This window comes from Rosa chinensis, chromosome 7 (assembly GCF_002994745.2).
Source record: "Rosa chinensis cultivar Old Blush chromosome 7, RchiOBHm-V2, whole genome shotgun sequence".
Taxonomy (NCBI): Eukaryota; Viridiplantae; Streptophyta; class Magnoliopsida; order Rosales; family Rosaceae; genus Rosa; species Rosa chinensis.
The window spans coordinates 48,464,043-48,481,793 of NC_037094.1; the positions used below are offsets into that span (position 1 = coordinate 48,464,043).

General features: G+C 37.1%; 2 protein-coding genes and 1 long non-coding RNA gene across 4 annotated transcripts; 1 reads left to right on the forward strand and 2 right to left on the reverse strand.

The window, feature by feature from the left end:
* The first annotated feature begins 1,967 nt into the window (after positions 1 to 1,967).
* Positions 1,968 to 3,518, forward strand: LOC112180436. Its single transcript, XR_002928291.2, has 2 exons — positions 1,968 to 2,124; positions 3,297 to 3,518. It is a non-coding gene; the product is annotated as an uncharacterized LOC112180436 (long non-coding RNA).
* A 136-nt stretch (positions 3,519 to 3,654) lies between these two features.
* Positions 3,655 to 7,857, reverse strand: LOC112178057 (laccase-14). Its single transcript, XM_040510511.1, has 6 exons — positions 7,669 to 7,857; positions 6,306 to 6,457; positions 5,763 to 6,007; positions 5,113 to 5,241; positions 4,069 to 5,028; positions 3,655 to 3,858 (listed from the first exon to the last, which is right to left on the reverse strand). Exons 1-6 carry the CDS (start codon positions 7,705 to 7,707, stop codon positions 3,728 to 3,730), a joined length of 1,656 nt encoding a protein of 551 aa, XP_040366445.1. The 5' UTR covers positions 7,708 to 7,857; the 3' UTR covers positions 3,655 to 3,727.
* A 2,633-nt stretch (positions 7,858 to 10,490) lies between these two features.
* Positions 10,491 to 13,669, reverse strand: LOC112180322. Of its 2 annotated transcripts, none has more exons than XM_040510377.1 (2): positions 13,626 to 13,669; positions 10,491 to 12,692 (listed from the first exon to the last, which is right to left on the reverse strand). In XM_040510377.1, exon 2 carries the CDS (start codon positions 12,653 to 12,655, stop codon positions 11,018 to 11,020), a length of 1,638 nt encoding a protein of 545 aa, XP_040366311.1. In that variant the 5' UTR covers positions 12,656 to 12,692; positions 13,626 to 13,669; the 3' UTR covers positions 10,491 to 11,017. The 2 variants fall into 2 exon arrangements, with proteins under 2 accessions (XP_040366311.1, XP_024174621.1); XM_024318853.2 differs by having other exon boundaries at positions 10,491 to 10,757; positions 10,984 to 13,654.
* Positions 13,670 to 17,751: the final 4,082 nt, after the last annotated feature.

Consider the following 17,751-nt stretch of genomic DNA (forward strand, 5'->3'; position numbering starts at 1 on the left):
TCTAGCGCCTTTAGAGTAGTACCAAATGAAGGTTTTCGCTACCTCTACGTATTTGAATGTATAATGAGTAGGACTATATGTATGTACTACTTGTGGGTACTATCACTAGCTTCTTGTCTGTCTATGCCCTTAAATGATAGCGGAATGGTATGTAACGGCTTATTCTGGCTTCAAATGAACACACGTTTCTTTAACTCAAAAAAAAAAAAAAGATAGGTTCAATGGTTTAGCAATCTTGAGTATTGAAAAGAATATGTTGAAAAATGTTGAGGTTTAGCACATAATTGATGACTTTGCATCTAAAAATGCAAGAAGAAGTCATTTTAGATGAGATTTGATTGATATAAAGCGATGTAATATTTATTTTTCGGGGTATTGGTTTTATGTCCCCCCCCCCCCCCCTCCCCCCCCCCCCCCGGTTGTATCATATTTTTTTCCATCAATATGAAACATTAATTTTTTTTTATATATATATAAAGGACATAATTTTATTCTTCACCCCGAGCCTTGAATTTCCTAGGGCCGGGCCTGGTAATATACTTGATACATACCAAAGCCCCACATCATCAGCTAACATATATGCATGATATATGTGGCTTCTCAATATTTGATCATGCAATTAAGCATTGCACCACCTCATGCAGCAGAAACCCATTTCAATTCAATAAGTATTGTGCATGATTACATTGCTTTGGAGAGTTTGATGACTACCAAAATACATTGACTTTAATTAGTTTCAACATTCTTGCTTGCTGCATGGAATTCTTATCGTGTCAAGAAACTCAATCTCCTCTGATACTTCTAGTTGGAACATATCTCTTCTCCTTAGCCTTATCAAGATAACTGTGCTAATAATTAAATAAATCATTAGTAGTTATCTTAATTTTTGTCTTTTCAACGGCTGTAATTTGATGGAATGGAGGTTAATAAACCGGATGTAAACAATATGAGATGTTATTCAACAACCAAAGAAATTTGGGATACAAACTAGAGAGAAACAAGTAGGAGTTGGGAAATAGGATGATATGTTATGAAAGTTTGAGATAGAGAGTTGTACCCGCTCCATTGTAGTATACAAAGGAAATGTAGTTGTCTTTCTTCAATATTTATTTCAGCAATCTCTCAACACAAAATATGGCTAGAGTTGCTCGAAAAATTCTATCGTACCTACATGTATGTCATGCCCACATTTAGAGATATGGAAACATATTTATTGTTATTGTGGTAAATAAGTCATTTTTTTGTGTAATCTTAGTAATGTTTTAAGTAATTACTTTATCAAGGACATTAGTAGTTTGGTACAAATTTGTGAACTATTTATTGAATTTTTTTTTTTTTGAAAGGGGTTTGGAACCCAGCCTAACTGGAGGCTCAGCCCCACACCCAGTTTCATTTATTATATTAATAATATTTATTGATAATGTTGTAAATTTAGTTCAATTATATGTAAATAGTGTAAAACAAATATGATAATTTCGTTGTTAATGTAGTAATTTTGGTTGAATTAGATTGTAATTTTGATTTCAGGCAGAGATGTAAAGTAAATGTATGATAAACACCACTAGTATCATAGAGTCTCCTGAGTTGCACTGGTAGCACTACAGCAAAAGTTGCACTGGTAGCACTACAGCAAAATCAGTCTTTTACGGCGCACATTTGACGTGCGCTGTAAAAAATTGACATTTACGGCGCACATCTCATGTGTACCGTCGAAATATGTTTATTTATGTCATTCACGGCATGCATATTATGTGTGCCGTAAATTTAATTATCTATTAACGGCGCACACAAATATGTGTGCCGTAAATGAGTTATTTCACTAGTCTTTTACGACATACTTTTATAGCATGTCGTAAATGAATTAAATTAATATTATCTTTTTATTTGTTTTATCAAAGTATATTACATTTTTTTTATTAAAAAAAGAAAAACAAAAAAGAGGGATCTGATTTTAACGTTATGTTTTCTTCTCGAAGCTCCCTTCTCTCACTTCGTCTTCACCGTTCGCCTGCAAAGCTTTCAAGCTCAGTGAACTCTCTGGCGCCAAAATCACATCTTCTTCTTCAAATTTGAGCTGCCATATTCTATCTCTCTCTCTCTCTCTCTCTCGTGTTTACTCTCTCGGTAATTTCATCGAACACCTTCTCTGCATCTTCGATTTCCTGCTTTAAATTCTCAGTAGCTCTTCGCTCCTGCAATTTGTTGATTCACCTTTTCGTTTCGAATTCCAAATAGTATTAGTGATTCAGCTCGTTTTGAATTTCTTGTTGATTTTGCAGTTCGATTAGGGGTTTGATTGTCTGGAATGATTGGTAGAACTAAGTGAAGGCCAAGTTGTGGCTTCGAGTTTTGGTTTTCGGTTTCTGTTTTGTAGTTAATTGAGGAAATTTAAGCTGAAAATTCATTTTCAAGTAGAAGTTGTTTTTGAGTGTGATGAAATTCATGTATGTGGTTATATTAGGAGTAGTTAGTTCATCAGTGGGGGATAAAGTAAGAGATCTATGGAGAGTTTCAGCATTTCTGGGTGTGGAAATGGTTGGAGCTTTGTGGTGAAGTTTTCTAAAGTTGCTTAGAGCTCTGCTCAACTGGCGTTTCTAATTCGTTGTTTAACTTCTGCATCTGATATGATTTTAAAGAATTTGACTTACTACAGTGAAGATGAGTATTCTGGGAAGGTGGAAGTGGGGGAGGGGGAGGGTTGGAGGAGGGTGTAATTAGGCACTGTGTTCTGGTTAATGTTTCTTGTACAATTTTTTTGATGAATGCTTAGTTTTCTATCTTTGAACTATTTCGCAGCATGCCAGGAATATAGTGGTGGGGCATATAAATAGGCACTTAGTCTCTAACATCAAATGCACCAGTTTTCATGTCTCTGGGATATTGAATGAAGATGTTATAGTTAGTGACATTAATATATTAAGATTACTTCTTTTCCTTGTCCATTTGCCATGCTTTGGGGATATGATTTTGATTTTGATTTTTTACTTTATACAAAATACCATGGAATGGTGTCCCTTCCCAATTCTGAATAGATAAGACGGCTGACGTTCTTTGTTTGTTTAATGTCATGAAATTTCGACAGATTGCACTATTTACTTCCTTTTTGATGTTGGGATAGAGATCTATTTACATTTTTATGAAGAACTTATTGTCTTGAATGTCTTGATAACTGCATATCTTTCTCCTAAAGTCAGCTGCTATATCCTGGCTATTTACCTTTTCAAGTTCCAAAAAGTCCTGCATGATGTAATAGATGTAGCAATTTATTTACATCTCTTTTTTTGTTCTGTTTGCAGATTTGGCAGAGATTGCAAAGTTTTTGGGCATTACAAATACAATAGACACAGAAGTCATTCAAGTTAGTAGATTCATATTGATGTTGAATTATTTATTTGAGTCATAGATGGCTTATGGGTGAAATTAATATCTCCTTAGTGTTGCTTTACAAATGAACTGTACTTATTGTCTGTACAAGTACATTATTCTTAATTTCTGCTTTTGCCTTGTTTGATGTCGAATTGGATCCTTATGGGACAAGTGCAGCTGGTAGCTAGCTAGCTATAGTGATTTAGAACAAGCGTTTAATTCCACTTTAAAATTCAAGTTTGCATACACCCTCACAAACAAATTAAAAAGTTTTAGTATAAGCACCAATACCTCTTGAATTACAAGCCTATGTTTTCTTCTTCTTACAGTAGCTCAAAATCTATGTAAGAATCTGTTCCCTTTAGCAAGTAGGCAAATCATGAGGAGGTGATAGAATTCTACTATGATGACTAACACCATTTTGGACTAGGAACACCATAGACATTCCCCATGTTTGATGACGCTCTATGTGACAATGCATCAACCACACGCCTGCAATTGAACGGAAAAACAATTTATACAAATTTAAATGTTAGTAAAATGGAAAATTAGAAGGCAGTCGCTATTCACATTCTCAGTTTGTTATCCTATATTAGAAACGCATTAGTATACTATTTTAAAAACAAGTGCAGAATCACAATACGGGAGAGTGAATAGCATGAATCTACCGGAAAAGAATACTAGTAAAGTCATGATCATCACCTGGATTATCTGCTCTGAATCGGATTGCGACCCAGCCATTTTTAGGAACTCCAACAGTACTCTCCTCAGGAGGATCAACAAGATTGTATCTCAAAGGATCCAGTTTAGGGTTGAAATTTCCAAACCCGGAGCCAACAACATAGAAGCTATATCCATGTAAATGTACAGGATGGTTATCACTTGCTAACACATTGGTCCCTTGCAAAACCAGCTCAACACTAACATTGTACTTCAAAAGCATCACCTTAGTCCCATAGGAAGGTGCCAAAAATCTCTCTGGAAGATCATCACCAGTGTAATTGAATTCCTTTGGTGGTTTTTCTGGAAAATCCTTCTCGAATACCCCCGGAATTTTATAATAGTAAGCTCGAAGGATGTCAATCGACGGTGGCATGACAAAGCTTATGTTGTTGACACTAGCTGAAAATCTTTTCCCAAAGGGACCAGTGCACGGTTTATTACTGCAGTTAAGTAGGTTTACGGATATGGTAAAAAACAAGTGGGTGTCTACTTGTAATGGGACTTTGGTAGGGTGGTCTTTTGTTGCAAGGCTCCTAAATTGCTTGGTAAAGTCTGTTGCTGCTTGTGTTCTGTTATAGGGTGGAAGATGTGGGAAGGCAGGACGTCCTCGAGGCTGGTGGTGGTGATCATCTGAACCATGATATTTAACAATGGCAGATGTCATGGTCTTGTCGAAACCAGCTCCGATGGCGCTTGAATATGCTCTTGCAGCCATGACATAGAGCCCATGAGGTTGGTTTGCTTCTAGTAACAGGTCCATGGATTGGCCAGGGGCTATCATTATGTAGGAGGTTTCAACTTGTTTTGTATAGGCACCATCTTTTCCGACTAAAATCAGCTTGTGATGTGCAATGCCGAAGAATAGCTCTTCGTCCATTACCGCACTAATGATCCGAAGAAGATAGGTTTTTCCATGTTCAACTAGCATATTAAAGGTCCCTGCAGTGGAGCATTATGTTTAAGTACCAATATAATTCAAATTAGCTTCTTTATTAAGACACTGATCGAGTCTTGACTGTATACCTTTTTTGGAGCATGGATATAGAAAGCCTGGTTCTCCATTTATGGTATAGGCATCTGAGAGTATAGGTTCTCCTCCTGTTAAATTTGCATTACTTGGTATCTCCATGACATCTCTCTTCCACCACTCACCTATGTACAGTGTATCTTTTAACATTTAATGGGCATCTAAAACCGACTAATATATTTAGGTTAGGAAAAAACATATATTCGATGTAACATAGATTAGAAAAATAGTTTGAATTTCATGCATTTTTCTCATACAGATTTCTTTCCTTGAAGATTTAACTAAGTTGAGTAAAATCTCTAGTCTGAGATCTCAAACTTAAATGGGCATCAAGAGTCAAGACCACCCCGAAAGTGTATATGGATAGTTAATAAAGTGCAAATTTAGGAAAAGATTAGCTAGCAGGTGAAATAAAATAAAATAAATTACTTAATTAAGTGCAAGCCTGAACCTTGCATCATGAATTCTAATGAAGCTCTTTCATTTCCTATTTTTTTTTTTTTTTTTTTTTTGATAAACGGGTGAGGGGGATTCCAATTTGAGACATCTTCCAACATTTTGTTGGAGATAAATGCCTTGTGAACTAGAACAACTAAAATTACACTATGTTTTTAAACATATATAACAAAGGCTCTAGAGTACATACCTAGTATGATAGGGACCTCGGCAAAAGGTTTTGGAAAAGGATAGCTGGATCCAGGTTTGGGATAAACAAAAATGGCTCCATGAACCGTCGCTCTTGCCCATCCACTATGTGCATGCCACCATATTGTTCCTTCTTCTGTAGTAAACTCAATTCTGTAGGTGTACTTGTTTCCTGGCTGTATAGGGCATTGTGTGATATACATTGGTCCATCCGACCAAGGATTTCTTACTAGTCTAACTCCGTGCCTGTATCAATTCATTTCCAACACACATGTTAATATTTACTCTAGCACCATAGAGAAAATGTGATCATAAATGTCTGTTTAGAAGTGTTGAAGCGCTTTACTGGTATTGCTTTATAAGGAGCACATAATTCTTTTTTCTTTTATTCAAACTAACAAGTCTTTCCAGGAAATGAACTTGAAAGAGCTTTCTGAGGAAAAAAAGTGCTTCTATAACCCAGATAAACACTTTTAATCATCTGAAACCGGCCTGGGAAACTAATAATGATTAAACATTATGCAGGAGTAATTAAGCCACGCACCAATGAAGAGTGATGTTAAAATTTGCCTTGTTATGAACTTCAATAACCATTTTATCCCCTCTGTGGGCTTTCAAAGTTGGCCCTGGGAATCTCCCATTCACAGTCAAGATGTCCTTACTACTACATAGTCGACTATAAGAAGATGACTTTACCTGCAACAAAATTCAGCATTTATATATACTTATATAGATACAGCTAGAGAGATCAAGAGATGCAGAGAGAGGGACAATATTATCTTCCAAATGAATGTGTTTGTCCAATCGAGAGAGTTGAACTGGTGTGTCCAGAAAACTCATTTCGACATGAGAGAGAGAGGCATACCACAAACTTGTGGTGATGAGTTTTCCCATTTGCAGCATCAAGAAAAAGAAAAACAGCACAAAAGGCGAAAAGCCCTATAGAGTTAACCATAGAATCAGAGCAAGTATTCTCAAAGGTCACAACTGGTTTCAAATTGAAATGCCACCAGACTTAACTACTATATATATGATGTAAAATTGTAAATGCTCGCCTTTTTTTTTCCTGCATTTTCTTCCATTTTTGCATGCACCTACTTTCCAAGAACACTGTCATGGTATTTAATTCTAATAGAAAGCGAATCAAATGTGGATTCTCTGCACATTTACTCATCTTTCTTAAATAGGATGATTTGCATGATCCGCTGTTTCTTTAATAGGAACCTTCACATTCAATGACATGATATGAATGAACACAAAAGTTTTGGTTTCTTTTGTAGCCAAATTAATAGGAAAAGTTGAATGGCCGGTATCGTTAGAATTTAAATGTCAATTGGTTAATTGTATTTGTTGCTGGTGACTGGTGAGGCTTCTCTTCTTCAGCTTCTTGCTTTCTCAATAACAATTCGTTAGTTCGATTAGGTACCATTGTCAGACCTGCTATTGTCACCAAATTCAATCTCACACTGCTGAGACATTCCAGCTGCGGTCCTGGAATTTGCAGAAAATAACCATTTTTTGACAATCAAAATCCGCAGAGTTCTGTTTGATGTTGTTTACGAGCATTTAAACAAAGAGCACTCAGAATACCTTTCACACTAATTTCATAGTGTCTTCAACTTACGGTCCAACACAGAACCTATACACCCATTATGTCATATAAGTTTGCATGACATGATTTCCTTGCATATAAACTACAATGAGTGGCTGAAAAGTTCATCAAAATATGACAGATTCAAGATGAAAATGTATATTGGACACTTATATATTGATAACATGGTATAGCTGACCCCGAACCAGCTCAAATTTTTGCATATTATATCAAATTGACAGTGTCTTTCAACACCAGGTCTAGGTAGTGGAAGTTGAGCTAGCAAGATTTATTCGGGAAATTAATGCGAGCTTACATCTCTAAAAGGGAACTCATCCATCAGCTTCAGGTACATGCACCATTTTGAGCCTCTTCGTGATCAGAGCTCAGGTGCACACAACATAAGGCAACCAGAAGGCTTCTTGGCAACTTACTAGCTCACTCAATCTCCCTCAGCAGTCGTATTTGTAACCACTGACTTAAGCCATTCAACTAGTTTCACATGAAGTTTCATCACCACACCATGTACTGAACGAGATGACAGGATCATCTCAATGTAAAGTAGTGTTAATCAACCAAGCTTGGCAGGGAAGAACATTAAGTTCAGATAAGAAAGTATCACTTTCCGCAGAGAGTTCAGATAAGACAGTATCACTTTCCGCGGAGAAAGTAAATCAGAATGGTTCCAAAGTCGAGAAAACAGGAGTGCAACTGCATATAATGATGTGAACAATAAAAGTCAAAATTATCTCATTATTAATTCTCATTTAAGTCCCGACACCTCATATCAGATACTGCTTAGTAATGTGGACTTATCCTGCATGAAGGAGCCTTGTCCATAGTACCAAGCAGCTGTGAAATTTTCCAAATTTTATAGTCTGAGGATTAAATCTGGGATATTCAACAGAATAATTGATCCAAGCTCGAGCTTCTCAAGTGCTTATTGGATCAACATCAAGTCCTATATACACTTCCATCTCATGTCAGTCGTTATCTATTAGGGATCAATGAAAGGCACGGTAACCAGAAACTAAAAGTGGTAATGAAGAAGGGGCAGAGTGATTACAAATTCAATACGAAAAGGATATGTGTTTTTTTATTCTTGACTTCAGACTAGAAGTGAGTTGGGTTCCAATAATATCTGACAGTATAGGAACACTCAAAACTTCACGCACAATGACTGGGATCTTGGTGGGAATGCTTCCATGCAAACGATTCAAGCTTATTTATCTAGCTTTACATGGATTACCAGAATCACCAAAAGAAAAGAAGAAAAAAGAAAAGAAAATCTTAAGTTTACTGATACATAAGTACTTCAAGAATTCACTCAAAATGCAGAGACCTTATGGAGACATACCTCCTGAAAAAGCATGTCAATTATTGCTGGAGAAACTCCCATTCTTGACATAATGCAATGGATGTAACAAGAAAACTCTTCCAAAGCCTTTATAAGTTTATTGTAAGTAATAAACCAATCTGCCTTCTGTCACCTGTTTTAGACAGATCATTTGATCGACAATTGCGTGCCATCTGTCAAACAAATCGCATACTGGATCCTACATCTTTGAGCATTACCCCCATCGATCTGTTTCTCTATCAAACAAGCTAGTGACTCAAATTCTTCTCACACTTTGAATTGGATTTTTGGAAGGATTTCTCAACATGCTCAAACTTAGAACATATCTCAAGGAAAGCTGTGCCTAAAGCAACAGCCATCCCGGTGCAATTGACAACAATCAAGAATTGCCTAGACATCATAGGACTTAGAGTTAATGTAACAATTCTAATCTTACATTTATAAGGCACATCAGCACATCAGAGTGCATTGGTTCATACCCTTGCTTTAATATTTAACTATTTGAATTTATCACCACATAAAATTAGAAGTTCAACGTGCTGTAAAGTACATAGCACATAGTTGGGCACAAAATAATGAAGCACACTACCTATTAAAATTTAGTAAACAAAATTGAAAAAACAATGGCATACATCTCTGACATGCATTTCGTCGAACACCTATTGTGCGTCCCTGCTACATATACATACTCAGGAGAATACTCATCCAATCATCGAACTGACATCAACCTCAGGCTTTCGATTCAAAATGGTACATCAATTTAATTACCAAAGAGCTAGTTCAAGTATTCTCAGTACAACTTAGAGAATAGTTCAACTAGCCCTTTCAAAACAGGCTCTGATAATGGAATGGCAAGTATTAATATTGACTATTAATAGCTTGGTCACCACGTCTGCTGGACTGGCACTAGCTACCCAACCAAATCAAATAAACCAAATATGAACACTCACAAACCCTAAGCCCCAATTGATTTTCAATTCCTCAACAATCATGTCCATTATATCATATCGTAAAGTTGTATATATTTTGTGATTCCTTCGTATTCATTATACACGTCGTGTCAATATGTTTAGGTATTGTTTAGCTAGTGAGTTTGGATATCTTGGCAATCCTTAAATTTCGTATCGGGTGAGAAAGGAAAAAATCACTACTTAAATTCTGTTGAACTTGACTCAAATGATGCCATTTTACATTCCCCGGCCTCCGGCGGCCACCATTGAAGAGGAACTTGCAACCATAACGGAGTGTTTGGAATTGGAAGAGGAGGTTCAGATACTAACTCAACTGAACTGACATACTTGTGCAGAATGATCCAGTTGCTGTGATGAAAGCAGAGGTGAGTCTCCATCATGTCTCCTTTCCCATATGGAAGACCAACTTCATTCACTGCTACAAGGCTATTATATGCAAGAATTTCTAGACTTCTGTTTTCTGAACCAAACGAAAGAGAAGGAATGGTAAATTCACCATCAATATTTTCTTCCATTCTATCACTGTTTTTCTTCACCGTCTTTTTCTTTTCCCTTCTTTTGATCTTTTCTCAAGTTTTTATCCTGATACGTAATAACAGTAAACAGCTTATATATAGCAAAACAAGATTGATTCTTTTTTGTTAATGTATTCAGAGCTATGTAACTTCATAGACTAGATTCAGGGTAATAAATTATGCTTCATGTATTTGCACTCCCAAGGGTGTGAACTGTAATATTGGGCGGGAATATCAGTGTTCCTGAAGTTCTAAAATGCAAGCTAGTATGGTTATAATCAAACTCAACACAACATTCACATAACCCAGTTTATACCATCTTGTAATATTGCATACAGCAAATGTAGACGTAATTAGATCGATTACAAGCTTTCCATTATCTATTCAACCTATGCTTCTCTGTCAAGTTCTTCACAAAAGTCAGTTCCTACCATATCTGTCACTAACAGAAACACCTTACTAACTGCTGACAAATCCAAAATATAAATGATACCATAGCTCTTTTAGATGGTTGAAACACTGGTTAGCCATTCTTCCTCTATAGCCAAGGCCGAGCATGCATCTGCAGGAGTGAAAACAACCACAGTAACTCCAAAGGAACCCATAACATCATAATGCATGAATGAATCCCTAGTCTATCAGATTCCCAACATCGATCCTTTTACATCCAGCAGTTGTTGCAATACTATCTTATAATGTAAACACTTGGCCAAAATGCAGTGACTCAACCAAATTCAGTATGGTGCACTACATATGTATCTGACTCCTAACTTGCAGTATCCAAATACCTGATAGATGAATTTGCAGCCTTAACCTCGCAGGTCAGTTTCCAAGCAAGTTATTGTCTTCAAGTCTGTTCATCTGAAACTTGAAAACAAGCTTTCCATGAGGCCCCCTTTCCTGCCAATATTTTTCTACCAAATAAAGTCCATCATAGACATAAGTCCTACTTCCATTCAACATGTTGGAGCCACGGATCACTCTAACAGGGTTCTTCTGCACACTATTCTTTAAAGCAAGATTTCCTCGTTCAAGCTTCTGATCTTCAGGGTCTTTTCTATTCATCACATTTCCTCCCTGGCCGGTATAGATCAAGGAATTCTTATTATGAACATCATCAACATAGCCACCAGATGCAACAATACTGGTTGCAAGGAGCTTACCACCAAAGTTCCCATAATCTATACCTCCTTGGGTCGGGCGGTGTAGGCCAATAATGTTGAGTTCCACTCGGTATTGAAATTTATCACCAACATCAACTCCCGGGACAGCTCCAATGATTTGTTTTCCCGACTTTACAAAGACTTTTTTATCTTTGAGGATCTTATAGGCTTCCAAATCGACCCTTCGGTGAGAAATTCCTCCTCCCTTTGACCTTTTATGTTCTTCCTCCAGCAAGAGCTTCCCACATTCATCTCGGAACAAAAGCAATGTATCCTTCACCTTGTTTCTGACAGTTGTGTTATCATGAGTTTTGCTGCTTGAACTACTGGGACCAAAAGGAGGAGGACACCCATCTGTATGGCATGATGCTGGAAACACATGATCATGTTTGTTTTCATCATCCTCAAGAGAATACTCTTCATCCCTCATAACAAGCCGACCTCTGCCTTGATAAGCAGTCTTTACTGCTACAGGACAGTTCTTCTTCTGAAATATACCTCCAATTTCTGATTCATCTTTTGCTATGCAAGCTGGTTTAGATCTTTCTACCCGAAATTTCTCTCTTTTCCTTTCACTGATACCACTGTTTGATTTGTGCTTGCATCCTTTCTTCCATGGACAATTTGATGAAGCCATCAAGCCCAACACAACCAACTTATCCAATGTAAGTCGCGAGCTTTCGAAATCTTCTTCATGCAGATGGTTGGGAGAATGAGATATATCAAAAGGCTTTTCCCTGTGAATTTTTTTGTCAGTGTTAGGTTGAACTCTGTCCCCAATTCCCGTTTGTTTCACATCAGTCTTTGCTGTGTTTGATGATGATGCTTTGTAACCCATGACTAACTTCTTTTGACCCAAAGTCCTGGCCTCCAAAGCAGCATTTATTCCACAGAATGGAGGAAAGTCCCAGACAGCTTCCACTACACTTCGACGAGGATACATTTTATCTAGAAACTTTGCTGGACCATTGTCATTAGATACAGATGTGGACCCATCAGGCAGTGAAAAACAATTTCTATCCAACAGAGCCGTGGCCATCTCTTCCTTTGGAATACCAACAGAAGCCACCTCTTTGACAGGTCTCAAACTGCTTAACTGAGCATATGGTCCACACCCTAAAGGAAAATCACGAACAGCAGAGACTCTACGCCTCTTAAACTCAGGTGACTTAGTATGGGAAAAACACTCTCCATGCTCCATGGGAAACCTTTCCAATCTTTCCTGAGAAGGGATATCACTTCGTGACACATTTTCTCTTGATGATGCCAAAAGCGGCACCGCCTCTACAACCACCATTCCTATTCACACCCCAATGCAAAAAATTCTCCAGAACCTAGATCATTAAAACACATGTATTCACAATTGTCTAACAGCAACAGCCATCTAAGAATCCAAAATAGCACCTATAGAATTATTCTAAGCATCCAAATATCACTTACATCTAACCAAGTAAAACCTATAAAAGCAACAGAACATCTAAGCATCCAAAAGTTTTTAAATTTCCACTAGTAACCGCAAAATGTGGAACTTATAGATTTACTAAATCAAAAGAATCTGGATTTGTCAAGTTGATACCAGCAGAATGATGTGCAAATGTCAAAGAATTTGTCAAGTAACTAGCTTCTGCTCCTAATACAGTGCTGGGCGTACCACCGGTAACACGAAAGTTAAGGCAAGAGAACCGATGAACCCATGAGAGGCAAGTAAACATACTGATACTACACTGTAACCCAATGAGACACCCCTTTACTCTAAAACAACCATACATGGCCACAATTGCAGCAAAATTTGACTTTTGAAAAAAAACTTATTTCAACACATGGTCCGTCCTCACCAAGAGCCCCAACCTCAAAGAACCCATTTTTTTTGCAGCAAAAGGAAAACGCAGGAAAAGGAAGAAGAGGTAAAGAAGCTCACCCAAAATGCAGAAACCAAGAAACAGAAAAGAACCCCCCATGGAAGGTAAATTCTTCAAAGTTCATACTACCCTGTAACCCCCAGTCAAAGAATGTCTATATATAACAGAATGTAGGTGTTCTAATCGTACTGATTACTCTTAAAGATTCATAAGAGGCAACACTTGCAGACAAATTTAACTTGAAAACCTCATTACCAAGAACCCCAACCTAAAACCCTCCTCAGAAAAAAGAAAAGAAAAAAAAAAAAAAAGCAGCATCCTCAGACACCCAATCTCTGTTCATATGGAAAATGCAGGAAAGATAAGCAGAGAAGCAAAAAGGAAGAAGAAGAGGTAAACGAAGCTCACCCAAATTGCAGAGAAACCACGATGCCTAAACCCAGAAACTCTAGCACCCTAGTAGTAGTAGCCTTGTAATGATCCCAAGTCGGTAAAAACCAGGCTCGGTTATCAATGTCCGAACTTCAGGACTACTGGGCTACCCGTTGCTTGACACTTGGATTCTTAGGTGCATTTTGGTAATTTAATCATTTTCCGGGACTCCGAAAACTGCTTTACTTGGTTGACGTGGCACGATTTCATTAGTAACCAGTTGCAGGCCTAATTTCACATATATTTATTGTTCGCATGGTAGCACACCCCAATTACTTTGCCTTCCTAAATGTTTCAGACTTGAAGCGAGCCAAGGATGAAATTTCTAGTAGAAGAAAGATTTGAGGGAGGGAGAGAAGCGTGGAGGGTTAAGCTTTTTTTCAGTGGAGACTGGAGAGAACTAGAGAGTGATTGGTATTGGTTTTTTGCCGTAAAATTTAGGTTTGGATGGGTTTGATTGTTCGATTCAGAGAAATAGAGGATGCACGTAAGGTGTTCGACAAAAGTTATGTGAGAGATTTCATCTCTTGGAATATTCAAATTCATGGTCACTTGCGAAGTGGGTTGGGAGTTAAGCCAAATGAAATAACATTGACTGGGGTGCTTTACTTAGTGTGCAAACAACTTCCCGATTCAGGACTCGGGAGTCAAATAGAACAAGAATTTGGGAAATATATATTGAGAGAAAATGAATTGTTTGATACTTTATTCATCTCATAATTGAGGTATATTAAGAGTATTACAGTAATACAACTGACTTACATCTCTATTCTCTACCACACATACATTCCTAATATTAAGTCATGACTCACGCTAACAAAAATTTCATCAGTCGATATTAGAGAATGAAATAAGCTTAACTGGTTCTATTGCCAATGCACTTATGGCCGTGTACGCAAACTGTGGGATTGTTGAGGTAGCATAAGCAATATTTGACGATAACCACTGCAAGTGGCCTAGTGGTTCTTACCTAGTTGGGTGTGCTCCCCAACCTAGGTTCGAACCTCGAAGCTGTCAAAGTGGCTAGGCACTGTGCTGCAATGCACAGTTTGAGCATTTCACATGCGTCGAAGGGGTTTATCTTGGGCCTAGGAAGCCTTTGGGTTCCCCTTGACAAAGTCAAAAAAAAAAAAAAAAGCAATATTTGACGATGACAAATAAAATTCTTGTCTTAATGGTGGAAAGAATTACTTTTAAGTTTAGTTCTTTTGTTTTCTACTGTTGGATTTACATTTAATGATGATTTAGCGTAGCTTTTTTGGTCAGTTACTAACCATGTAAACACTACTGTATGATTATTTATTTCTAGTTAACAAGACAAACGGATCCTATGCATGGTAAATATGAAGTTCCTATATTTTGGGATGACTTTTAGGCTTTTAGCTAGTCGACGACAAAATTCATCTAGCAAGTGACGAAAGAGAAGAGTAGAGATTGCTCTTAGGCCATAGTTTATATATATATATATATATTATCTAGAGCAAGACCTCGCTCTGAAATTAAAGTGCGAGGTTAGAGTTTATGGTCACTTTTCGGTCTCATATCCACATCTCAACCGTTCAATTTTTAGGTACTAATGTATAGATCATTTCTGCAAAATTTTAGTCAAATTGATGATTTTTAAGGTATCTAACTTGCTTAAACCAATTAACAAACTGAATCTGTTCAACCTGATCCGTACTCTTTTTAAGGCAGTTATCAATGCCTTAACGACCATCAATTTGGCTGAAATTTTACAGAGATGATCTATACATTAGTACCTAAAAACTGAATGGTCGAGATGTGGATATGCAACCAAAAAGTGATCCTAAACTCTAAAACCACACTTTAATTTCAGAGCGATGCCTCGCTCTGGATATGATTTGTATACATACACACACACACACACACAAATGTATAGATCACCTATGCAAAATTTCAGCCAAATTGATGATCGTTAAGGCATTGATAACTGCATTAGAGCGAGTACGGTTCAGGTTGGATAGATTCATTTCATCCATTGATTTAAGCGAGTTAGATACCTTAACAATCATCAATTTGACTAAAAATTTGCAGAGATGATATATATATTAGTACCCAAAAACTGAATGGTCGAGATGTGGATATGCGACCAAAAAGTGACCCTAAACTCTAAATGTGCACTTTAATTTCAAAGCAAACCTTCGCTCTGAATAATACACACACACACACACAGTGCTTCTCTGCTAAGGATTTCCGCATATATTAAATAATTAAAATATGCATATTTTCCTTATAGACTCACTTTTTGATCGCATATCCACATCTTTACCGTTCGGTTTTTAGGTCATAATGTATAGATAACTTCTACAAATTTTCAACCAAATTGATGATCGTTAAGTATCTAACTAGATTAAATCAATGAACGAACTGAATATGTCCAAACCTGAATCGTTCATGTTTATAATTGCAAATTGTAGTTATGAATACCTTAACGATTATCAATTTGGTTGAAAATTTGCATATGTGATCTATACGTTAAGACCTATAGATTAAACGGTCAAGATGTGAATATGCATTCGAAAAGTGAGTTTATCACAGAAATCCGCATATTTTAATATATGCGGAGGTCCTTAGTAGAGAAGCACTGTACAGACACACACACACACACACATTCCCCTAAATATTGAATTTAATGAGTCTATTTTAGCTTTCGCTAAATCATTTTTTTGTTTATTTAGGAAGTATTGCAAGAGTGAAGGATATATCAATTTTGAGGCTTTGAAGTGGAGAATCGGAGTTGGAAGAATGATGGTCAAATGTGGAGCAAAAAGTAAAATTTTGAGTTCCCGCTAACCACCATAAATGGCGGTCCACCACCACTTACGGTGGTGTCATAACTTTTCTAGTCACAATTAAGGAGGATCAAGGAGAACCAAGGTGGTGGAGTAACATCATTACATTCGTCCTATTATCCTTCGGATGGTAAAGGCGTCTTATGCTCTCGAGAATTAAATCGGGGTTTAGCGATGAGGGTGTGTTATGGTGGAAGAGAATGACTATGGCTGCTCTTCATGGCGGTAGTTCTGGTGGTCGTGCGATGCGGTAAATGTAAGGGCTGCTTGTGATGTTGATGGAAGACTCTGGACCTCGCAATTGTTTTTGAACATGGAGGTGGTGACGGGGTAGTCAACATGGGTCGAATGATGACTGTTGGGTCGGTTGAAATTGATTTTTCCAATGGCGGCAAGGATGTCTTGGTGGGTACTAGATATGCAACTAGGATTTGTTCTTGATGGGCTTCCTAGGCTGTTGCTAGGTATGGTCCTTGATGGGCTTATTGGGCCTCTATCTAGGCCTGAAACAATACTAGTTTCTAGGCTTGGACTTTTTGGGTCTAGAGAGTCAATTTGGTTATCTTTTACTCGTTTCTTAATTGTAAAGTTCCTTCCCCTACTAGGAGGAATTGAATTTAATCCAAAAAAGTTTTTGTTTTAACTTAACCTATTATTATGCGCTGAGTTCATAGTTAAATAAACTTATTTTAATAAGTGAGCAATATATGTATAATGAGTGACACCTTATGTACCACTGTGATATTTACTACAACTTCTTGTCTGTTTATAGATGACAGCGGAATGGTATGTAATGACCACTTGAGCCAGAGTTATATGCTCAATGAAAATCTATGCGATGATTTATTAAAAAAAGAAAAAGGAGAGCAATTATAAGAAATTATTGATTTCGTTTAATTGTTTATGCATAAGGAATTTGTAAAAAAAATTGGGAGGCATGGCCATTTTCGGCCTCTAAAGAGTTCAGTCACTATCTCCCATGTACATCAAGGTCCGTGCTAATGTGATTGGTTTAGGAAGCAACAACTTGTTAATTCGTCCTTTTAATAAAGAAAAATCGCTTCCCTTTTACAAGAGATGAGCTCCATTAAAATGGTTTCAATTTAACCGGTGAGCTGAAATCTATTATTGATTATCTGAAATAATCGATACCGTGAATGTCACGGATTCTATTTTTACTGACATTATGAGATGAGTGAGTTAAGAGCTAAAAGTCATCATTTCTCCTAAAACGAATTAGCTTAATTTATACTGTTAGAGATCACATTTATTGCGGTACCCCAAAACTT